Source organism: Canis lupus, chromosome 1, assembly GCF_003254725.2.
Source record: "Canis lupus dingo isolate Sandy chromosome 1, ASM325472v2, whole genome shotgun sequence".
In the NCBI taxonomy this organism is placed as follows: Eukaryota; Metazoa; Chordata; class Mammalia; order Carnivora; family Canidae; genus Canis; species Canis lupus.
In genome coordinates, this window is record NC_064243.1 from 99105216 (window position 1) to 99131532 (window position 26317).

Consider the following 26317-nt stretch of genomic DNA (forward strand, 5'->3'; position numbering starts at 1 on the left):
TGCACAACTATCTACCATAGCTATAGGCAAAACCAGTTGATCTAGTATTTACAAAGGGGGGGGGGGATGAAAATTCATCTGTTTTCTTATTACACATAAAAGTATTAATTAGCTACTAGGCTGAACTGTATTTGTGACCACTGACAAATCCAAAGCACTCCATGAACCAGGTTTAGTTAACATACAAAGGCATAATATACAACTAGTTTTTTAAAGGACATAAAGGATATTTCATAAATTTACTCACAATAAAACTGGTTGAAAATGGTTAGCTTGTGCTTACATACCGGAAACCCTCTACATTTTCCCTTTATTCCTCAGGTTGGGACCACTAAACTAAAGTGCAGATGTGTGCATATCATGTAACACACTTAGCCAAATCCAAGGGGAAAAACAGAAGAAATCAATCTTGTCTCTACTGCAAAGAATTCATAGGACCTGAAGGACAGCTAGAACTAAAACCCTGGTTTCCTGATTCCAAAACCATTTTTTTTTTCCAAATCCTGGAAATAAAGTTTAACAGCAGCTGGAAACAAAATTAAACCATAACAGCTAAAAAATCTAAAGTTTCTTATATGTCCCAAATTCCTAAATAAATATAACTGTCTAGCAAGTAAATATCACATCTCATGAAAATTACATGGAGCTTACATTACTTTACAAACTTTGGCTGCGAATTTGCTATACAGGGATGTAGGTACTACTTGGAAAAACTCACTAGTACAGTATGTTTTTAACATGAACCCTTCCTCACATCAAGTCATAACTCTCCCCTCATTAAAGTTCACCCTTCAGTCTGGTAAATACTTGGGTTCTCATCTTTATCTCATCTCACCACATGACTAACTAGGCTTCAGGCAAAAGAAGATTTGAGATGGAGATCAAATCATAGACTTTCCATAAAGTCCTAGAATGTTGCCTAAAAGGAACTATAAATATCTAGTAACTCAGCGATTCTCAGTGGCAGCAATTCGGCCCTCCAGGGTAGGATACTGTGATTTGTAAGAAATATATTGGGTCTTTATATTCATGGTTCATGGCTCACAGCTCCCAAAACCCCTTTCCTAATCACAGAGGGTGATTAAGACGTCTTTTGTTATGTTAATGAAGATGACTTTGGGGGCTGCCAGAAGAACCAAATGAACTTCAGTCCCAAAGCCACGTGCAATCTGGGGGGAGGGGAGATAAATCAGCTAGAGGTTGACTTGGCCAATGGCCAATGACTTAGTCAATTAGGACTATGTAAGGAAGCCTCCATAAAAACCCAGGATGGGTAACTGGGGCTTCCAGTTGAACAGAAGATGCCAGAATTGTGGTGCACCTAAGCTCTATGCCTTCCCTAGACTCTGTCCTCTGCATCTCTTCAATTCACTGTGGAGTCAGTTCCTTTGTCACAACCTTTAATAAACTGGTAAGCTTAAGTGTTTGGAACTTCCAAAGATGGAGTGCTGGTAGGGACAATTCTCTGTGCCATGACCCTTTGTGAAGCCTAGAATAGGTCCTATGGCAAGAGCCTGTGAGGGCCTCCCAGGGCTGACTGTAAGAACTTTGGACAAGAGAATTAGTATTTGAGGGGCTTTACTAGCATGTCTAGGATGCTGCTGCAGGAACTCCCTAATGGGGATGGCAGTGCCCGGAAATGCAAGGAGGAGATTCTTATGAGCAGGGAACCGCTTTTCCATGCCCCCAGGACTGATTCTGGAGCTGTGCAGAGGGCTGCACTCCACTGTCACGTGGACAGTGCCCTATGGACAGCTCTCTACTGAAGAACAGAGCTGCCTGGTTTATGGACAACAGTTCCAAGGTGAATGGACAACATCCTGTCTGGAAGGCCACCAACCTGACTAGAGAATATAAAAACAGATCAGTGTGGTGTGTGGAGCTGCATGCTGTTTTTATAGCAGTGATGAGGAATCAAACAATGTTAAGAGATCCTATGTATAGATTTTTACTCATTCATGAGCAGTGTCCAATAGCCCAGCCATATGGTCAGGCAGAACGGCATTGGAATCTTGGCCTACTAACAGGAATGTCCATATGGAACACAGCTCTACGGAAATAACTGTGGGTATTTTAGAAGTGTATTAATGTTGGACATGTCAATACCCACCAGAAAACCTGTCTTCTAGTTTTGGAAGATGAGTAGATTCGACATGCATCCATCCCCAAGTGCTCCCTAGAGATAGCCACCTGGGCCTAGGAAATGAGTACATTTGGGGGGACTGCAGCACTGCAGAGACTGGCTGAATCTAGAATCTCTTGCACCCTCTGAGGCACAAAATGCCGATATGAACTGTTCTGGCAACAGGAGAGACAGAGGCTACAGGTGCTGTGTAGCAGAGACCCTATGGAAAGGTCCTGACGTGTCTGAGAACGCACCCCGATGTGGTCACCTTGGAGGCTATCAAGGGTTCCTGACAGGAAGAGGTACTGACTCTGGACTGGGCTTTGCTGACCTGGTGATAGATGCAAACGTTCAGAGTGATACAGAAAACCAGAAAAGAAAATACTCCACAGCCAGCTGTCCTCTCCTCAGACCAAGGAACTCACCTAATGTCCAACCGCAAGCAGAGAGAAACAGCTTACGGAAAGAATTTTATAGAGCACTAGGATGGGCAATTAAACATTGGTTGTCTAAAACAGGAAAGGTTGGCTTACAAGCCTGCACAGGTGTGCTCACCTCAACGTGAACATGAATGTGGCTAAAGGAGTGTCCCCACTGGATACATTTATGTGTTTTCTGGTGGATCTGGGAAAGAGTGGGGGGGGAGGTGCCTTTGCTCTTTGTTCTCTACATCACCTCAGCTTTTTCTTTTCTCCCCCTAACTGACACAGTGGACCAGGGCTGCCACTACAAGGGTTGGAAGCAAGGACGATTCCATGTCTACAGCCTTTCCAGTGGAATTCCTAGGGGCCTAATGGGGCAAAATGTGCCTTCACCCACCTGATAAAAGTGGGGCTAACCATGAGCAACACTGCGCTTCCTGGTGGTAAAATGAACCTCCAGTGCTGAATGTGCCTAACCTCATCTGAACAGAAGTGGACTGAAGGGGACGGACTCACCATGCCAGTACTGCTGCCTGCAACCTAGACCAGGACAGGAGCCTGATCCAATACCCCTCTCTGAGATGGGGAAGTTTGGGTATAAACAGAGAGAATAAAAAGCAGTAGCTAAAGGTAAGGGAATGAATAAGTATGTTATGTAATGAGGGAAATCCAGCGTTACCCAGACACCCAGACAGAGGCTCAGAGCAAGAGACACTGTCTCAGCTCGATGATACCAGATACCTGAAAGGACGTTACTGAGACCACTCCTGCTTTTAGAACCTGACCAGTTGGCACAGAAGCCTGCAAACCTAAGTGGCCTTGCCCTGGGAGACATTTTCATAAGATATGAGAATATGAGCATGGACTGAACAGTTTTTTTTTAAGATTTTATCTATTTATTCATGATAGAATTAGAGAGATAGAGAGAGGCAGAGACACAGGCAGAGGAAGAAGCAGGCTCCATGCCGGGAGCCCGATGTGGGACTCAATCCCGGAATTCCAGGATTGCACCCTGGGCCAAAGGCAGGCGCTAAACTGCTGAGCCACCCAGGGATCCCCATGACTGAACAGTTATTAATGACTGAATGGGATTCTGGTAGTGCACCAGCATCTTTTGACTTTTATCATTGTTTGGCGGTGAGGGACCCGTGTTCAAGGACCAGGGGATGGATTGCCGTGCTGTGATTTATAAGTATGTGTTTGGTCATTCAAAGGGACAAAGTATTGAGATGATACTGGTTTGTCACAGCTGATGGGGGCGAGGGGTGGAGGAATGCTACTGGCATCTAGTGGGCAGAGAGTGGGGATGCTGCAAAATGTCCTACAACGCACCACAAAGAATGATCTACTCCAAGATTTCAATAGCGCGGAGGTTGGAAAAACTCGGCAGTAACTACAGTACAACAGATAAAAACACTGAAGTCCAAAGAAGTTAACTTGTTCCAGATCACTGCAAACCAGGGAAGTGCCTTCAGGGGAGAAATGGCATTTTAGTAGTCTGAGTGCATTTGTCTGCACTTCTGGCAGAAACTGGTGCCCAATAAATTTACTTCATGGATGAATACCAATAAAACTGTATTCACTGGTCATGACTTCCCAAGGAGAGATGTTATAACTCACACTATAATTTTCTGTAGTACAAAGGATCACACTGTATTTGACATTAGTAAAGCGTCCCATCTCTAGGATTCTCTAAATCTGACATTTAACATCTATCCTGTTCACTTCCCAACAAATCTGCCACACAGTGCAAAACAAACTAACCAGTATTTGCTGTTTCATTTTAAGATATTTGCAAAGACTCTGAATATTTTATTGTATCCTTAAAGCCATAAAATTGTCAATTTCTATCAGCCCAAACCAGAGAATATCACAACAAAATACAAAATAATTCACATTCAAATAAAATCATGAGCATTCAAGTCTTAGATTTTCCAGGCTATAATTTGAAAGACTCTAAAGACAATTTTAAATAGAAAAGAACAAACTGGTATTCTTTTCTGTTTTATAATAAAATTTATTCATACCCATATCTATTGGATTTTTGGTTTAGAGGAGAAAGAAATGTTACCCTGAGTGCTAAGAGCACCAAAGAGTGATAAAATGAAAGTGAATCTTTACGATGGTCATATATAGTTATCTAAAATACCATTTAAACTTTTAAAAATCAAATTTACAATTTAAATGATTTTTATAGTTTCCTTATTTTAGCAAACGAAGCTATCTTTACTATCAAAACTCTGAATTACAAATCAAATGTATTTTTTAAAAGCTGATTTCTCAGACTTGGATTTTTATTACATGTAACTAAAATAAAGGAGGGGGGCCCCAAATGATTAAACTACATGATAATTTATACTAAAAGTAATTTTTGCATTGGAAATTTCTTGACTATATACTAATTATGGTACTACAGCAATATTTTTACCCCTCATAAAATTAAGAGCACAAACTAGGTTTTGATTTGGTGTTTTATTTCATTGAAAAAGCAGAAGTTTTTATCTTCTGGGAAAGCATTAAAATAAAAAGCAGGACTTTAAAGCTATGTCGTCTTTACAAATAATACTCATGAAACCTTAGTGCTCATTACACAAGGTACACATGTGAAAAATAACACAAGCTTACGGTAATTAGAAGCAGACCAAGCACGGCAGTTGAAAATGTTTTAAGCACAGCTCTCCAGTACAACACACTACATTTCACCCCAGAGAAAGAATGTTGGCAAGGATCTCTACCACATGCAAACTGCATTTAAAGCTGCTGGGCCCTGAAACTCCATGCAGCAGTTTGAAACTGATCCACAGCTTTCCTCCTTCACCTACCACTTGGGGCTAATACACACGCATGAACTTCTATTGAGGAAAACCACAAAAAGCTTCAAAAAAGCTACAACGGTAGGCTCTTCTTTCACATATTCTTTTAAATATCATTTGTTAAGATGTGGGATTCATCGAACAGTCTTGATAAATGCAAAGGCCACCTCTAATTTTTTAAGTTTCAGTTACCTTGAACAATTGTAACAAGCACTTAAATATGTCACTAGATAATTTTAACATCCCTGCAGGCAAGAACCTTGCTGCAAAAGTCACAAAACCAGGCTTTTTAGCCACTGATTTTTGACAAGCTGGCATCTACAATGCAGCACCAGCAACTCTGATTCTGTCTGAAATTACTTTAAAACTCTGAAATGCGCATCACTGAGAAGCCTAAGAGAATCTTCCTCAAAATCCTTGATTAAATTCTGTATTTTTTCTAGTCTGCAGTACTGTGTTTTTCATAGTATAAATTCCAAAAGCAATGCTATTAACTAAAAATAATGATGTCAATGAAAATTACAAGACTAAGAAAATTAAAATTATGGCTTTTCCCATATGCTTTATCACCTAGAAGTGTTAATGATTACTTTTCATGTTAAATTTAAAGTTTTAAAACTCTTGGAACTTATTTCTATTCCTACCATTACAAATCAAGAGTTCTTATAAAATAGCAAAGTTGAAATATGATATTTTTAACTCACATGAGACAGGATCATGAGTCTTCATTTTAACTATTTAAACTACAGGTATCCTAAGACTTCAATTGCATACAAGTACCCTTGTTTAAAGCACCTAATTATTAACAAACTGAAATTTTCAACATTGCTTGGGTTTTGACAGAAAAATAAATAAAACCACTTTCTGAAACTATTTTTAAGAACGTCACTGATACATGAAAACTTTTAGCATCTAATTAAAGATCACTAAGGGTTAAATATTGTTCTCTGGCCCCTACTGAGTATACCCTGCCAAAAGTCCTCTAAGCTTTTAAATATTGCTTCGATGGTCTGCGTTTTTACTTCCAGGGAAAAAGAGAGCATTGTCCCACAGTCAGCAGGCCACTAGCTTTATTAACTTCCAGTCACCTTGACTTTGCTGACATGAAGACTCTGCAGTCTACACTTTTCCTGCTCCTGTTTATACCTCTGACAGAGCCAGCACCACCAACTCTGCAGGACTCACGCATGACCTATGATTATGGAACAGATAATTTTGAAGAAACCTTGTTTAGTCAAGACTTTGAGGACAAATATCTGGATGGAAAAAATATTAAGGTACTTTATTTCTACCCTAAATTAAACTTCTAAATTAGTCACCCATTTAAATGCATAGGTTTTTTTCTAATGTGTCTGATAAGGTAAAGGGAAAGAAAAAGCACTTTAAATGAAAGTAATTCAAAATATCCCCAAGATTATATTTTTAAAGTATGCATGTCTCCCAAATTAATAAAAAGAATCTATTGTAACCAAACAGTATCTATAGCAACCAACATAAAATTTAAGATGATCTCTTACTGGTTGAAGATTTATAAGTAGTGTTATACAATGCCCTATATTTGTGTATTATATTGCCTCAAAATAAAATAGAAGAAATGTGTATTAGGAGAAATAATCTTGGATTACCAGCTTAAGGTTTATTATTTTAGAAAGAAGTGGTTCGTGGAAATAAATACTGCTTATTTTGGTTTCTACAGCATTTCACAATAACTTACATATGGTAACAAAAAATGAAAAACGCCTCAATGTGAGGCTTAATTTTTAATCAGTTTCAACAATTTAGACTAACAATTTGTACGAAGTGACTGTAATTGTCCTTCAGTTAATACTCTGCAGGGATGACTTCATATCACATCTTTCATACTCCACTTGCATGGGCTGAGTAATTACTTGTGGTTTTCTTGGCACACAGAAATGAAAGCTGGGTAAGGAAAAAGTTAATGCAGCACATAAGTATCTGCTCCTGCCTACTCTGTGTATGCATGTGTGCCATGCACACGTGCACACATAGAATGGAAAATGAGAAAGGCAGCCAAATATATAACAATGTTGTTTTTTTTTTCTTTTTTAGTACACAGGACCAAATGTTAACACTATAATTTCTTTCAATGGAGTTAATATGCTGGTATTATATTTGCCTAATATTAAGACAAAAAGGATTGGTACCACTAGTCATAGCTTCAGAAATTCTTTTTAAAAGTGCTTATCATAAAAATAAACTATTGGCTTACATGGATGATTGGAATCTTTAAGTTAAGAAAATAATTTCAAAATTCCATGGTCTCTAAAAAGTAGTAAGTTCTTTGTTTCTCTTCACATTGCTTTAGAAGTTCTGCTCTTAATATAAATGTAGGAACTCATATTTGTGGATTAAAATTCAACAGCACTTAATATACAGATTCAGAGTGAAGGGGCTGTTCAAGCGGAAGCCATGTGGGAGGAAAAAGGAGTTAAGATGGAGATGGAAGGCAAATGTGCTTTCAGAGAGTACACACTGTGGCCCCACGCCATCTACATTAAGTCTAATGGCAGAAAATGTTCCCTTCCAGGATAGGAGAGAGTGATATGGACCCCCAGGGCTAACAGCCTGGACTGGAGGTCCCAGTGGGGCAGGCAGAAAGAATAAAAGGGCCAGGTGTACTGCAGGCATGTAGGTAATGATGGGCCACATGCAGAAGAAGCCAAAAGCCTGCTCAGTGCCCAGCACATGCACCATGACTTGTGCTTCAATCCTGCTGAACATGGTAAAATCTGCCATCAGGAACTCAATTAAGGCAAGACCATAAAGAACAATTAAAAGACCTACCCTACATAAAGAGGATCTCATTTCAAGTTTCACTTCAGAAAAACTAAATTCTGAGTCAGAGAGCCCCTTTCAGCTCCCATTTGGAATTTCAATATATTAATTAGGAGGCACAGAGTTCAGCTTTTGGAGATTTAAAAAACAAACAAACAAACAAACAAACAAACAAAAAACAGACCTGGTTCTTTCTTATACTCAAGGAGTTGACAGTCTGGAGTGAAAACAAGCTACACAAATATTTGCCTTATAAGTTAATGAATGATGAAGTGGAATTATGTATGCAGCACAAAGGAGTGCCACTATGACCATGAGAAGACAGGTGCTATCTGTGATCCTACGCTCTTTAGTTTTAAGATTTATTTATTTGAGAGAGGTGAGGAGGGGTAGAAGGAGAGGGAGAAAGAATCCCGAGCAGACTCCCTGCTGAGCGTGGAGCCCAACGTGGGGTTCCATCCCATGATCCTGAGATCACAACCTGAGCTGAAACCAAGAGTTGGAATGCTCAACCCATTGAGCCACCCAGGCACCCCATAACCTTAAGTTAAAACTCAAAATTAGGCTTTTTCAAACCTAATAACAATTTTTTACTTTTCTAATAGGAAAAAGAAACTATACTACCTGAAGAGAAAAGTCTTCAATTACAAAAAGATGAGCGTGTAATGCTACCACCCCTCAAGAAGGAAAATGATGGTAAGTGTGCATACCCTCTCATCTAATTATCTTAAAAGGAGCATTTTAATAATAAATAAATAGATAATGGAAATTTATTCTTTATGGTATAAAAAATGACCTCAAGCTATATTAAATTCAAACAGTGGACTTTTATCTCCAATGATAAAGTCAGCTGGTGTGTTAGTTGGGACATCCACTGCCACCCCGTGCTATGAGTGAGAATCAGGGGCAGGAACATTCAAGAACAATCCGAGTCCCGAGTACACACTGTGTGCTTCCATCTGCATAAAATCAATTTCAGAAACAGTGACTTAGCAACAATGATCTGCAAATACTATGTGCAACCTGAGGATAATGGAAATAAAATGAATTCTTAATTGCAACAAACTTACAGAAGACACAGAGATGGCTATATATATAAATAATATACACTTCAATGAAAACAGAAAATTATAAAATAACATCTTTCTTAATTGTTCCTATGTATTTATTTTTGATCTATCAAAGAACAGCATTTCACATGACAACATTAAAAAAACACACACACTAATTGGAAAGACATCCCTTGCTCTTGAATAGGATGATTCTGTATCATAAAGATGTCAGCTCTCCCTAAATTTACAATAACCTCCTTTAAAAGGTGGTGAAGTTGATTCTCAAGTTCACATGGAAAAATCAAATTTGCACAAATAGCCAGAGACTCACAGAAACATGACAGTTGTCCTCAGGAACCAGATGTATCTCATAATAGAACACAAAGTCTCTGTGTTTAAATACATGTAATACTGGTGCAAGTACAGAAAGTTCAGAAATAGAAATACATATAGAAATTTAGTATATCATAGAGAAGTCACCTTAAATCACTGAAGTAAAGATGGTATTTTTAAAGATTTTATTTTTAAGTCATCTCTACACCTAACATAGAGGCTCAAACTCACAACCCTGAGATCAAGAGACCAAGGCTCCACCAACGGAGCTGCTAGGGGCTTCAAATCATGGTGATTGTTAAAAAACAAGGCTGTTAACTAACTGGAATATAAATAAGAACTTTAGGGGCACCTGGGTGGTCAGTCGTGAAGCGTCTGCCTTCAGCTCGGGTCATGATCTCAGGGTCCTAGGATCGAGCTCCACCACGGTCAGGCTCCTTGCTCAGCAAGGAGTCTGCCTCTCCCTCTCCCCCTGCCTCTACTCCTGCTCTTGCTCGCTTGCTCATGTTCGCTCTCTCTCAAATAAAGTCTTTAGATAAATAAATGAAAACAAAAAAATTTTTAAAAACTGGTGTTGGACAACTGAGTGGTCAACTGAAGAGACAAAAATTAGATCCATACTTTACTCAGAAAAACAAATCCCTCCATATAAATTAGGGTCTACATGTAAAAAGTGAAACAATGCAAATATGAGACGATAATCTGGGTGTGGGATGCCTCAAAATCCAGACAAAATACTAAAAAAGATCAATAAATTTGACTTGATGAAATCAAATGTTTTCGTGGTAAAGAGCATCATCATAAATGAAGTCAAACACAACTGAAACCTGAGAGAAATAAAGTTAGTATCTCTAATTTATAAATAACACATAAAAATCCAGGAAAAAATTGACTAAAAATCCATTGGAAAAAACAGCAAAAAATATGAGGACAATTCAAAAAGTGACATAAAAATGACCCTTAAACATGTGAAAAGATGTTCTATCTCACACATAGAGAAATGTAAGTTTAAATTGCCCTGAGATATAAATTTTTAACCTGATAGCCACAAATTAAAGCTGTTATATTATACCACTGGCAAGGCCATGGAGTATCAGAAACCCTCATATATTGCTGGGAGGAATACAAATTAGTATAATATCTTTCGACAGGAGTTAAAAAAAATATCTAACAGAACCAAACATGCATTTACTTTGTGATATAGCAATCAACTTCTAGGAATTTACCCTACAAATATACCTCTGAAAGGAAGAATATACATACATACCATCACAGAAGCACTGCTCACAAATGCAAAATTCTGGAAACAATCTAACAATCCATACAATGAAGACAGCTTGGATGAAGTATAGCAAATCTACACCAGGGAGGGGGATCCCTGGGTGGCTCAGCGGTTTAGCGCCTGCCTTCAGTCCAGGGAGTAACCCTGGGGTCCCAGGATGGAGTCCCACGTCGGGCTCCCTGCATGGAGCCTGCTTCTCCCTCTCTCTCTGTCTCTGCCTCTCTCTGTGTGTCTTTCATAAATGAATAAAATATTTATCAAAAAATCTACACCGGTGAATACTACTCAATTATAAAAATGAATAGGGAAGATCTCTATGAACAAGAAGTGATTTCCAGAATATATTACATGGAAAAAAAAAAAAAAACACACCTCTCATCAAAGTGCAAAAGACTATGGCATGCTGCCTTTCATCGAAGAAAAGAGATGAAAGAATACATCAGGGATCCCTGGGTGGCGCAGCGGTTTGGCGCCTGCCTTTGGCCCAGGGCGCAATCCTGGAGACCCGGGATCGAATCTCACATCAGGCTCCCGGTGCATGGAGCCTGCTTCTCCCTCTGCCTATGTCTCTGCCTCTCTCTCTCTCTGTGTGTGACTATCATAAATAAATTTTAAAAAATTAAAAAAAAAAAAAAAAGAAAGAATACATCAGCTCACTTGTGTGAGAAGAAACTCAAGAAAGGCAACCTGTCACAGAAGGGACCAGTGGTGGAAAGGAGAGAGAGATGGGGGGCAGGAGGGTCTGGGACTTCCCTGAGTATACACTTTCTGTATAGATTTGATTTGAGAACAAGGCTATATTTCACACAGGTAAACTAACAAATACATTTATAAATAAAAATCAACAAAGATGAGATAGAATTGGCATACAATTGGAAACAATTTCATTTTAAATGAATAACATAACACACTAAAAGGAAACAAATTTAATCCAAGTGACCCTTAAACACAGGATTTTGACTATAGGACTTCAGGCTAAAGACAAAATAGAATGGACAAACAGTACAATTCCAGGTTTGTTTTCTACTGCATTACAGGTCAACAATAATGAAACTAATGTGTGAGTGCTGGGTAAACACTACACTGGGTAAATTACTAGTACTGAGTAAAATACTACCCTGGATAATGAGAGCCAGGTTTCTCAGAGTGGGAGAAATTGCTATAAATGTGGTAAGGCGGGGAAGGCCAGAGTGACCATGGTGGTGCTGGACTACAATAGAAGACCATAGTTTGGACACAGAGGTACAGACCCCCGTTTTACTCTACTCTGCAAATTTTGCATTTCTTATTTTTATTTTTTAATTATGGCAACCCTGTGTGGCACCAGTCTACCAGCACCATTTTTCCAACAGCATTTGCTCACTTCATGCCTGTGTGTCACACTTCGGGAACTCTCAAAATATTTCAACCTTGTCCATTTATTTGTAACGGTGACCTGTGATCAGTGATCTTTAATGTCAACACCATGATGTGGGGGTACCATGAGCCATGCCCATAGAAAACAGGCAACGTGACTGATAAATGTTGTATGTGCTCTGACTGCTCCAGGGACCAGCCATCCCCCCATCTCTCTACTCCTCTTGGAGCCCCTCTAGGCCCTGAGACATGACCCTACTGACATTAAGACAATGGATGACCCTACTGTGGCCTCCAAGCATTCAAGTGAAAGGAAGAGTCACACATCTCTCACTTTCCATCGAAAGCTAGACATGAACCTTCCCCCGAACACCCGTCAAAACCCAAGACAGGCCAGAACCAAGGCCTCTTGTGCAAAACGAGGAGCCCAGGTCTGAAGGCAAAGGAAATGTTCTTGAAGGACATTCCAAGGGCTACTCCCTTGAACTCCCTTGAATGATGAGAAAGTGAAACAGCCTCACTGCTGACATGGAGAGTCTGGTCTGGATGGAAGCTCAAACCAGTAACAACATTCCCTTCCGCCAAAGCCTCACCCAGAGCCAGGCCCTGACTCTTCAGTTGTGCACAGGCTGAGCAGCTGTGAGGAAGCTGCAGAAGGAAAGCTGGAAGCTGGCAGAAGGTGGCGGGGGTAAGGACAGAAGCTGTCTCCATCATGTAAACGTGCAAGGTGAAGCAGCGAGTGCTGACAGAAAAGCTGCAGCCAGTGATCCCGAAGATCCAGTGAAGAGAGTGCACGGAGGTGCTCACACTCAACTACAGATTTTCCATACAGATGAAACAGTCTTCTGTGGGAAGATGCCATCTAGGACTTTCACAGCTAGAAAGAAGGCAATGTCTGCTGCAAAGCTTCAAAGGACAGGTAGACTTTGTTAGGGGCTAATGCAGCCAGTGACTTTAAGTGGAAGCCAATGTTCATTGACCCTTCTGAAAAGCAGCCCTTGGCAATCATGCCAGATCTCCTCCACCGACGTGCTTTACATGGAACAACAAAGCCGGGGACAGCACATCTGTTTACAACATGGGTGATGGAATATTTTAAGCCCATGGTGGAGATTTACTGCTCAGGAAAAATCATTCCTTGCAAAACATTACTGCTGGATAGCACTGTACCTGGTTACCCATGAGCTCTGAGGCAGATGGAGAAGATTCACATCACTTTTGTGCCTACTAACACAATGTCCATCTTAGCCCATGGAGCAACAGGTAATTGACTTTTTTTTTCCTAAAGATTTTATTTATTTATTCATGAGAGACACACACACACACAGAGGCAGAGACACAGGCAGAGGGAGAAGCAGGCTCTCTGTGGGGAGCCTGATGTGGAATCAATCCCAGGACCCTGGGATCATGATCTGAGCTGAAGGCAATCACTCAATCACAGTCCTCAATCACTGAGCCACCTAAGTGCCCCAATTTTTCACAATTTGCATATTTAACTCAATAACAATTAAATTTTTAGCAGGCTTTTTGAAATCAAGAAGCTGACTGAAAGTGATGTGGAAATGCAAGGAACTCAGAATAGGCCTAACAGTATTGAAGAATACAGTTGGAGGATTTACAGTACCTAAAATGCTACAGGAAGCACAAAATTGTATATTAGCATAAAAATAAACAAGAAGGGGCAGCCCCGGTGGCTCAGCGGTTTAGCGCCACCTACAGCTCAGGGCGTGATCCTGGAGACCCAGGATAGAGTCCCACATCAAGCTCCCGGCATGGAGCCTGCTTCTCCCTCTGCCTGTGTCCCTGCCTCTATCTCCTCTCTGTGTATTCTCATGAATAAATAAAATCTTTAAAAAAAATTAAAAAAAATAAACAAGAAGTATCCAGGAATATATTTAGACAATAGGATCAACTGGTTTTTTACACTAAAGCCAATGCAACATACTGGGGGAAAGATAATCTTTTCAAAAAATGATGCTGAAAAGTCAGGTAGTTCTAGGTTAAAAAAAAAAAAAAAAGAGCTTTGACTCTTTCCGAGACCATATATAAAAATTAACTAAAAATGGACCCCAAACCTAAATATCAAGAGCTTACCCTATATAATTAAAAAAAAAGGATAATAATGTAGTGTTGCAAAGATCTCTTAAATACAACACAAAAAGTACAACTATAAAGGAATTAACTGTTCTTCATTAAAATATAAAATGTACAGAAGGAACAAGCCTCAACATCATCAAAGCCACATACAAAAAACTCAGAGCTAGTATCATCCTCAATGAGGAAAAATTCGGAGCCCTCCCCCTACAGTAAGGAACATGACAGGATGTCCACTCTCACCATTACTATTTTAACACAGTACTGGAAATCCTCATCACAGTAATCATACAACAAAAAGAAATAAAGGCATCCAAATCAGCAAGGAAGAAATCAAACTCACTATTTTCAGGCAACATGATACTCTATGTAGAAAACCTGAAAGACTCCACCAAAAAATTGCTAAAATTGACACAAATTCAGCAAAGTCGCAGGATATGAAACCAACATACAGAAATCTGTTGCATTTCTCTACACCAATAATGAAGCAGCAGTAAAAGAAATCAAGGAATTGATCCTATTTACAAATGAACCAAAAATAGTAAGATACCCAGGAATAAACCCAAGAGGTAAAAGATCTGTACTCTGAAAACTATAGAACACTTATGCAAGAAATTGAAGACGACACAACAAAATGGGAAAAAATTTCATGATCATGTTTGTTCCTAGAACAAACGTTAAAATGTCTATACTCCCCAAAGCTATCTATATATTTAATGCAATCTCTATCAAAATACCAACAGAGCTAGAAGAAACAATCCTAAAATTTGTATGGAACCACAGAAGACCTCAAATAGCCAAAACAATTCTGAAAAACCAAAGCAAAGCTGGAGGCCTCACAACTTCAGACTACAAAGTCATATTACAAAGCTGTGGTCATGGGCAGCCCCAGTGGCACAGCGGTTTAGTGCCGCCTACAGCCCAGGGAGTGATCCTGGAGACCCTGGATCGAGTCCCACGTCGGGCTCTCTGCATGGAGCCTGCTTCTCCCTCTGCCTGTGTCTCTGCCTCTCTCTCTCTGTGTCTCTATGAATAAATAAATAAAATCTTAAAAAAAAAAAAAAAAGCTGTGGTCATCAAGACAGTATTTTACAGGCATAAAAGCACACACATAGATCAACAGAACAGAATACAGAACCCAGAAATGGACGACCCACAACCATATGGTCAACCAATCTTTGACAGAGCAGGAAAAAATATCCAATGGAAAAAAGTCTCTTGAACAAATGGTGCTGGAAAAACTGGACAGTAACATGCAAAAGAACGAAATTAGGCCACTTGCTTAAACCACACACAAAAATAAATTCAAAATGGATGAAAGACCTGGGGTGCCTGGGTGGCTTAGTGGGTTGAATGTCTGACTCTTGGTTTCTGCTCTGGTGGTGATCTTGGGATTGTGTAATAGAGCCCCATTTGGGCTCCACACTTGGTGTGGAGTCTGCTTGTGATTCTCTCTCCCCTTCTCCCTCTGCCCCTCCCCCCATTTACACACAACACTCTCCCTCTAAAAATAAGTAAAATCTTTAAAAAAAAAAAAAAAGATGAAAGATCTAAATGTGAGACAAGAAACCATCAAAATCCTAGAGAACACAGGAAGAAACCTCTTTGACCTCAGCCACAGCAACTTCTTATTAGCCATGCTGCCAGAGGCAAAGGAAACATGCAAAAATGAATGATTGTGACTTGGTCAACATAAAAAGCTTCTACATAGAGAAGGAAACAATAAAACTAAGAGGCAGCATAGGAAACGGGAGATGTCATGCGCAAATGACATAATCTGATAAAGGGTTAGTATCCAAAATTTATAAAGAATTTACCAACTCAACACCCAAAAAGCAAATAATATAGTTAAGAAATGGACAGAAGATATGAATAGACACTTTTCCAAAGAAGACACACAAATGGCTAACAGACACATGAAAAGATGCTCAACATCACTTGGCATGAGGAAAATTCAAATTAAAACCACAATAAGAAATCACCTCACAACTGGCAGAGTAACTAAAATCAACAAGACCAGAAACAAAAGATGATTGTAGGGATGAGGAAAAAGGGGAACCCTCCTGCACTGTTGCTGGGAATGGAAACTGGTGTAGCCACTGTGGAGAACAGTGTGGAGGTTCCTCAAGAAGTTAAAAATAGAGCTACCCTATGACCCAGCAATTGCACTACTGGGAATTTACTCAAAAGATACAAAAATACAGAAAAAAAAAATACATATTAGAAGGGGCACATGCACCCTGATGTTTATAACAGCATATCAACAAAAGCCAAACTATGGAAAGAGCCCAAATGTCCATCGACAGAAGATGTGGTGTGCGTGTGTGTGTATATATATGTGTGTGTGTGTGTATATATATATATATATATATACACACATACATATGATGGAACATTACTCAGCCATCGGAAAGAATGAAATCTTGCTATTTGCAATGATGTGGATGGAGTTAGAGGGTATTACGCTAAGTGAAAGGAGTCAGAGAAAGACAAATGCCATATGATTTCACCCATAAGGGAAATTTAGGAAACAAAAAAAGATGAACATATGGGAAGTAAAAAAAAAAAAAAAAAAGGAAGAGAGAGGGAAGCAAACCATAAGAGACTCTTAACTCTAGAGAACAAACCGAGGGTTGATGGAGGGAAGTGGGTGGGGGAGGAGCTAGATGGGGAATGGGCATTAAGGAGGGCACTTGTGAGGAACACTGGGTGTTGTATGTGAGTGATGAATCACTGAATTCTATTCCTGCAACCAATATTACACTATGTATTAACTTACTAGAATTTAAGTAAAAATGTGGAAGCAAAAGAATGTTTCCCAGTCAAAAGACATTGATAAGAAAATAAGACAAGCCACACGGAGGAAAAGATTTGCAAAACAGAAATGTGACAACTTATACCTACAATATATACTCATAATTCAATAACAATACAAAAAATCATTTTAAAAATAGGCAAAAGAGGGCAGCCCTGGTGGCGCAGCGGTTTAGTGCCACCTGCAGCCCACGGCGTGATCCTGGAGACCCAGGATCGAGTCCCACGTCAGGCTCCTGCATGGAGCCTGCTTCTCCCTCTGCCTGTGTCTCTGCCTCTCTCTCTCTGATGAATAAATAAAAATCTTTTAAAAAAATAAATAAAAATAGTCAAAAGATATGACCACTTTACCATGAAAATATGTGGAAGGCAAATAAGTTTATAAAAAAATTGCTCAACTTATTCGTCATTGTGAAAATATAAATTAGAACATGAGATACCACAACATACCTCCCTGGAATGGCTAAATTAAAAAGTCTGATCAAACTAAATGCCAAGGAGGACGTGGAGAACCTAGAATTCTCAGGCACTGCCGAAGGACTGTGATACGGCACAACCTGTATGGAACACAGTGTGGGGCTTTCCTCTGCAGGTGCTCAGCCACTCTGATCTAGCCTATTCTCCCTAGAGAAACAAAAGCAATTACATCCACACAGACTTCTACATAAATGTTCACAGCAGGTTTCCCAGGAAATAGCCAGAAAACCTGGCTGAACCTGAAAACCAAAAACCCATAAGGAAGGACTATATTAATACCATGAAATACTACTCTATAATAAAAAGGAATGGACTGCTGATACATGTGATAATAGATGAATTTCAAAATAATCATGCACAGTGGAAGCTGGATAAAAGCATATCAGTTTGTATTTTTATGGTTTTGTTTCCCAATTTAGAAATGCCCACGTGCTTGTTGTGTGTTTGCTTAAGTGGTTCTGTATACTGTGAAGAAGTTGACATTGATGCTGTACCACCCTTGCCAAAGGAATCAGCCTATCTTTATGCACGATTCAACAAAATTAAAAAGCTGACTGCGAGAGATTTTGCAGATATACGTAAGTTAATTTTAAATAATTCATTTTAACTCACGTTAGTATTAACCTCATATAAACACACATTTTTAGGCACTTGTGGCCCATCACATCTAGGGTAGTCACTGCTGGAGTATTTAAGTATCGACATACTTCCCACAAAAATCGACTGGTTTGTTGGTTCATCTCCTATCCATTCAAGTGTCCCCTCTCATCTTTCTTTATTGGTGACTTCGATGTCTATGTTGACAGCCCATCTAACATTTGGGCAACTATGCCTTCTCAACCTCAGGACTTTGAGACTCGTTTGCCTCAGCCCGGCAGGAGCACCAGCATAGTTGGAGTGCTTCTCTAATCCCAATAACTGATTCACAATGCTACCTTCACCACAAGCATAGAGTCTGCTTTTCTGTACTCTAACTCAGGGTTCTTAAACCTGGCTGTGTACTAAAAATAAAAATACTGCTACCAGGCCCTAGTCTCCAGAGATTTCAATTTAGGTTTGAGGAGAGGCCCAGGCATGGTCACAAACCAGCACCAAATTCCTCACACAATTCCCATGTGGAGCTAATGCATTTTTTAACCCCTTTCTGGGATGCTGGCCTCTAGGGCCCCTGCCGTGAGTGCACCACATTGCCCCACTTCTGTATTGCCAAGTCCCAGGCCTAGATCACAACTTCTAAAGAATCCTCTCGCCTGCTATGTTGTCAGGTGCGTCTGAAGAAAATCACGCCCAGAAACGCACACTGGCCCACTGCACATTTAGGAGACCCACCTTAAGAGCATTCACGCTGTAACTGGTAGCTCCCAACCGGTCCAAGGACAATTTTGCCTCTTTAGTTGTGGATGTACACTTTCAAACTCACCTACTTGGTAAAATTTGTGACCCAAAGTCTCTATATGTAGACATGTGCATGGTGGCAACACACCTGGGTTACCCAGCCAATGTCAAACAAAGTGACCTCTGCCATCCTGTATCAGCTCTTACACTGTAAAGTGTCCTGTCCAGTCTTCTGAGCATCACACCTTCCAAACTGCTGTGCTTTTTCCTATTTAACGTGGTCCCCAAGTGCAGTGCTCAAGCTGCTCACAAAGACACTGTGTGAGGTCATCTTCATTCCAGCGTGAGCTGCAGTGCTCATGGTCATGATGAGTTCAATGTTAACGTATCACTAATACATACTAACTACAGTGCTTTTCAACAGAAACATGCATAGAATTTTGTACCAATTGGTTGATGTAAATGTGTGACCAGAGGCTCATAGGAACCCAACCCTGTATATTCCCAGGGAGCAATGGTCCATAGTCATTAACTCAGTGTTTGCAGGGACCACCACAAATAATGAATGAGAAGTGACTTCATTTCCTTACCATCCTAGACATATAAAAGTCAAACACATAAACTGAATGTCTGTGTCTGCATCATTTTAACAAATTAGGGAATGTTCCTATTTGTTGCTATTAAGCAGTAAGGTATAGAGAGATTAAGATAACATACCTACACTCACAATGCAACATGCTGGTGTAAAGTCCAAAATATACCTACATGATTCTATTCAATCAAATATTATGCTTACTTCCTATGATTTGCAACCAGAATTTGTTTCAAACTGCCTCAGCATCCTGAGAATTCAAACACAGAAGGATGGAAGGACACTATGAACTTTAAGTTTCCTTCCAACCCTGAGATTCCAGGACTTGAGTGAGAAAGGCCATCGGGCCAGGCACAGAGCAGATGCTCACCTTGAGTTCAACAATGTTTACTGATCTACTAATTACACCCTATTAGATACTAAAAATAAAAGATATTTGAATGACCTGTTAAACCAATGCTTTTCTTCAGTCCACATAAATGAAACTTTAACTTCAAATTTTTTGTATATTTTCTGTGTATTTTTCCTTCAAGCTAACTTAAGACGACTTGATTTTACGGGAAATCTGATTGAAGATATAGAAGATGGTACTTTTTCAAAACTTTCTCTGTTAGAAGAACTTACACTAGCTGAAAATCAACTGTTGAAACTTCCAGTTCTTCCTCCTAAGCTCACTTTATTTAATGCAAAATACAACAAAATCAAGAGTAGAGGAATCAAAGCAAATACTTTCAAAGTAAGTATTTTATATTATGACCAAACACAGTATCAGTTTTATACAACCAATGATGATATGATAAAAGAAATACTGTTCTAAAATTTTTATATTTAAAAACTATTTTAATTTCATAAATGAAGACATTATTTCCACAATAAATAGTCCTATTATTGGGCTCATTCAATCTAGTTTTTGTGCACCTCGCTTGGAGTACATAACTTTACCTTGTTTCGTGGGACTACATTGTGTTGCAGCTTTTTCACCTGTTCACACAGCAAATACTCATTTACACAGATGTGGTTTGTACCCTCATGGCACCAGAATGCTATAAAACTTCAAAATGGGAGTTTTCCTGTGTTTCTTTTCCTTACCATATTAGTAATTTACACATGCCAGAAAATTATTGCTCCAAAAATAAACACTGAATTTTACTTTTACTACTGAAAAATATTAGCCCATAAAATTCTATAGACTTTCTTTTGAATTCTAATAATCACAACTAGTATAAAATCCTATATGTACTAACATTAAATACATTTCTTAATTTAATAACTCAAGATACAGGTACGGGAAAAAGGTAAGGTAGCTAGGCTGTGTCCAAATGCACAGCCTATGGAGAAATCACTGTTTCAGCCCAGTCCTGCACAGGTGATAACCCGCTCCCGGTCCTGGGAGGAACCCCAGATAAAAAGATGATCGTGCTACTATTGGCAGCAGACCTCATCAAAAGGGAAGTTTGTGGCTTCTAGTGATAACAACTAATAGAAACTCTATCAAGTATTATAAAGTTAATGATAATCACACAAATGTACAATTTGTCCACAAATGAATAATCTGTCAGAAGATGTAAAAATACTCCATTTTTCTTTCTTCTTTTTTCTTTTTTTTTTTTTGTTTGTTTACACTTAAGGAGTTCTTTTTCAGCTGTAAGGGACATTATTCTAAAGGCACATCAGAGTTCCTCAAAAGTTAAGGGATTATCAGGAGACTTTTCAAAACAGGACTCACATTAAAAACAAACAAATAAAAAAATCCATATAATGTGAAGCTATGTGATTCCGACTGGTAAGCCATGGACTAACGAATAGTAAAGACCAAAAAGGAGTGGATCAACACTTCACAAAAGAAGGGTTTGAATATTCTGAATTTTACACTTGCATTTCATCTTGAAATCATAAAACAATACACAGCAATGAGCTTGCTGATCATGAAGAGTAATTCAACATAGACCTTTCCAGGGAAAAAGTCAAACCTCACTAAAGTATTTAATAAATTGCTCTGGGAAACATCTTACTAACAAGCACATCAGTTAGGAGCATGGGCACACATCATTTTATTGTGCGTCATTTTACTGTGCTTCACAGAGACTGTGTTTTTACAAACTGAAAGTCTGTGCCAACCCTGCATGGAGCAAGTCCACTGGCGCCACTTTTCCAACAGCATTTGCTCACTGTGTCTCTGCACATTTTGCTAATTCTTGCAATAATTTAAGCTTTTTTATTATTATTACATGTGTTATGGTGATCTGTCATTAGGAATTACAACTCACTGAAAGCTCAGATGATGGTTAGCTTTTAGCTGTATTCTTTAATTAGGATATGTACACTGTTAGACTTAACACTACTGCACACTTCATAGACTGCAGTATAGTGTAAATGTACCCTTAATATACAACAGGAAACCAAGAAATTCACTGGACTCACTGTATTGTAATATTTGTTTTATTGTGGTGGTCTGGGACTGAACCCACAATACCTCTAAGATATGTCTGTATTCATTTTGCTAGAAATCAGGTCAGATGAGCAGAGAGAAATGTGGGGATGCAGGAGGGCATTATCATCCTTCTTAAAGGACGAAAATACACTACTTCTGAAAACAAAAAAATCCTCAAAACCAAATAACTACCAAACCAGCAATTAATAGCACTGATAGGTGTTACACCAATACCTGTATACACTTGTATACACACATATATATATTCATGTACACAGGTACACACATGTATATGCATGTACATGTGTACACAGCAGGAGTCCTGTGAAAGTAATGTACTGACCTCAGTGACGCTCAAGCCAAGTACCTTTTCCTTACAGAAACTCAACCACCTCTCCTTCCTCTACTTGGACCACAATGCCCTGGAATCTGTGCCTCTTAATTTACCAGAAAGTCTCCGTGTAATTCATCTACAGGTAGGATTGCTCCTTTCACAATATCTGACTTTAATTTAAATTACTACTGGTCAGTCTTGGAACTCACTAGGAAATTCATTTATTCACATGTAAATTTTGCCTATCGAAATATTACTATATTTAGAGTCCAGCTCATTCACCTGCCTGAAAGCCCCAGCTGTCCAGAGAACCAAGAAAGGATCAGCAACCTAGGTATAAGGCCTATTGTTAGAGTACAGTCTGTTGTCAGGTGTGCATTTAGCATCTCCCAGTTAATCTGACACATGGGGAGGCCTGGGTGGCTCAGGGGTTTTAACATCTGCCTTCCGCCCAGGGTGTGATCCTGGAGTCCCAGGACTGAGTCCCACATCGGGCTCCCTGCATGGAGCCTGCTTCTCCCTCTGCCTGTGTCTCTGTCTCTGCCTCTGTGTGTGTGTCTCATGAATAAATAAATAAAATCTTAAAAAAAAAAAAAACTAAGCTAAAATTGGTCTTTCATCAACACAAGAATTCACATTTGTCCTTTTTACTTTTTTAAGGAATTTTTAAGGACATGGTACCCATTTTGAATTGACACTCTAGAATGGGATGGTTTCTCTAGCTAGTATAATCTTATTTATGCTTAGAATTTTCTGCCACATGGATATTACTCTGAGTAATACGTAATGTGTTCTTCCAACATAATACCATAGGTGTAAAAAGGCGGGGATTGGAGGGAGACTCTGGTCGTGCTGAAAGAGTTTTATTATTACGAGGATACACAGGATACACAATATTTTCAAAATCAATTTTTAGATAGAATATTCTGCAAGATCCTATTACATAGCATACTAAAAGGTTGATTTCAAACTTCTGAACAATTTTTCCCTTCTATTTTTCAGTTTAACAACATAACTTCAATCACAGATGATACATTCTGCAAGGCTAATGACACCCGTTATATTCGGGACCGCATTGAAGAGATACGCCTGGAGGGCAACCCCATTGTCCTGGGAAAGCATCCCAACAGTTTTATCTGCTTGAAAAGATTGCCTGTAGGGTCATACTTTTAGCCACTACCAATGCAGCATATAAACCAAAGTATACACATGCATGTAATCTGTCTCAACAATGTCTAAAGGAGCATAAATATTTAATATTAATTTTGTATCCCACTATGAGGAACTTTATGTTTTAAACAAGGATGTTCAAAATCTTACGCATAATAAGCAAAATTGAATCCAAAGTTCAAAACAAAGTAATGTAAAAATATTTAAACAGCATTATAAAATCCTTATAGTTTATACCATACTGCCATTTAAAAGGTATGTTTTTCATATAAATACCCAAATTTAAGAAGCATTATTTCCATTAATATTGAAATGAAAGGATTAAGTCCAAGAAACTTTCAACTATTTGTCTTTCCTGGCCTTTACTGGATCCCTAAAGCATTTAAGGAAGAAGTTCCAAAAACTTTGAAAAACTAAGTATTTCCAGTGATCTCCCATTTTTCTTTTATGATTCACACATTATTCATTATGAAGTAGGAACTCTGTTTTCCCTCTATTAAGGCAGCTATTATATACCTATTATATACCCTATTTCTCAGGGTATTACTCTCCTATCTAGGCAAACCTTTCCAAATAAAGCATAATTTTACTCTCTGATAAAGACCTAATAGAGTAATATGCAAAGTTATTTTGCTTTGTAGTCATACAGTTAAAGGCTTTAATAAAACAGTACAAAATTTTCCTTCCTGTAAATATTAACATTCCAAGTCTACCATAAAACATTTTAAGGAGTCAAGCAGACCACAATCAGTACGCTCATAAAACAAAACGAAGAAGTTAAATGTCCATTCTATTTCTCAAAAAATAGCTATGAAGTTCCTCATTGTAAAGGCTTTCAAATATGACAGGTACTGAGGAATCCTTTTTTACCACCATAGCAATGAGAATCTCGTGGTTAAATCTGTTCAAACCTAAGACATGAAAACAGTTCATTTTATGGTGTTACTGCACACCACAGTCATGCAAACTGACTGTATCTTCACAAGAAAGCTTTGGAACAACATTTTCTAAAGACTCAGGATTAACTGATCATTTCACAGTGTGAATTCATCTGCACTCTAATAGGGATGACTCATGATGGAACAACGCTGCAGGATTAAAGTTCCTAAAATAACCTTCCCTCTTGCCCAAAACCCACTCAAAAGTCCCCACACTGCACTGGGGTTACTTCCAAAACTACGAGTGCTTTGGACACATGAGTCTGAACTATGCACATAAAAATTTCCAATACTGTTTCCAACATAAATCATACATTAGAATCAAGTTGGTCTCCATTTACCATTCCCAGAACAAATAGCTATTCATATTTTTAAACATTTGTTTCTGGCTTTCCTTAAGTAGAATAAGCTCCTATCTGTTTTTCAATCTTTCTCCCATTTGTCAAGGTTGACCAAAAGATGAGACTTTTTCATTAAAACATCTGTGATCTCTTAAGGTCATAATAATTACCCCTATACTAGTTATTAACTCATTTATTTTGATAGTAATCATTAACTATATACTAGTTTCTCATTATTTTGTGTGCATGCCTCATTTTTCTGAAAGCTCACTAAACACATCCAATATTCTCTTTATACTTCCAATGTACCTAGCATAATAGTGAGCACATCTGAACTGAATATGCATGAATAGTGCAAAATAAAATTCATTTAAACCAAGGGCTCTGTTTTATTGGGGATAAATAGAATTTTTATCACAATTTTGAATAAATAAATGGAAACAAATTATAACTTTATCTGGAAAAATAAATTTGATAAAAAGGAGAGCTGAGTGGTGGGACTAACACCAGGAAAAGTGGTCAGAGGAGACATCTCTCATGTTTCTCTCACTCTTTACCTAACAAATTAGAGAGGGGGAAAAAAAACCAAAGTAACTCAAATTTTAGAGAATTCAAAAGAATGTGATTTGCATAAAATAATTAGGAAAGAACACTGGTAGGAGGTCTGAATTACAGAATTATCTTAAAAGACTATTTCAGACTTCCACATAAGAAGATATGAATAGAAGTACCTGACAACCTCATAATATGCCATTTGGTCACAAATAAAGGAATAAGGGAAAGTAAAATTTTGTTGATCCCAATATCTTAAAGAAATGGTATTCATTCTTGACACTGATAATTTAAAAAATTAAGGTTTAGGAACACTGGGTGGCTCAGCGGTTGAGCATCTGCCTTCGGCTCAGGGCGTGATCCCAGAGTCCTGGGATCAAGTCTTGCACTGGGTTCCCACAGGGAGCCTGCTTCTCCCTCTGTCTATGTCTTTGCCTCTCTCTGTGTGTCTCTCATGAATAAATAAAATCTTAAAAAAAAAATTAGGGCCTAAAAATAATTTACCCTTACAAACATTCCTGAAACTAAAGAAGCCGTGTGCCAACAGGGGGGACACCCTGTGTCTATGGGCTGGAAGACAGAACAGTTACTATGTCCGCATCACTCACTGCAATCCAGACTCAGCATAGTCCCTATCAAAGCCCCAATTACATATTTTGAAGAAACAGAAAAGCCCACGCTAAAATTCATAAGGAATCTCAAGGGACTCCAAATAGGCAAAAGAAATTAGAAAAGAATAAGATTGGAGAACTCACACTTTCTCATTTCAAAAGTGAATTACAAAGCTACATTAATCAAAAGTGTGGTACTGGCCTGGACAGGAACATATAAAACAACAGAAGAGATCAGGGATCCAAGAAACAAAACTTTGCATTTACAGTCAAATGACTTTCAACAAAGGTGTCAACCTAGGAAAATCAGATATCCACATGCAAAAGAATGCAGGTGGACCCCTAGCTTTATAATGTATACAAAAGTTTAACTCAGGGCAGCCCCGGTGGCGCAGCGGGTTTGGCGCCGCCTGCAGCCTGGGGTGTGATCCTGGAGACTGGTGATCAAG

At 38.8% G+C, this 26317-nt stretch overlaps 2 protein-coding genes across 5 annotated transcripts in view; one reads left to right on the forward strand and one right to left on the reverse strand.

Annotated features, from left to right (window-relative positions):
• LOC112644913 (centromere protein P) overlaps positions 1–26317 on the reverse strand; it is a 218030-nt gene that overhangs the window by 132779 nt on the left and 58934 nt on the right. The window lies entirely within an intron of this gene.
• On the forward strand, positions 5285–25084 carry OGN (osteoglycin). The gene is made up of 7 exons (XM_025423683.3): positions 5285–5441; positions 6389–6637; positions 8762–8852; positions 17984–18142; positions 20025–20227; positions 22303–22398; positions 23259–25084. Exons 1-7 carry the CDS (start codon positions 5325–5327, stop codon positions 23427–23429), a joined length of 1086 nt encoding a protein of 361 aa, XP_025279468.1. The 5' UTR covers positions 5285–5324; the 3' UTR covers positions 23430–25084.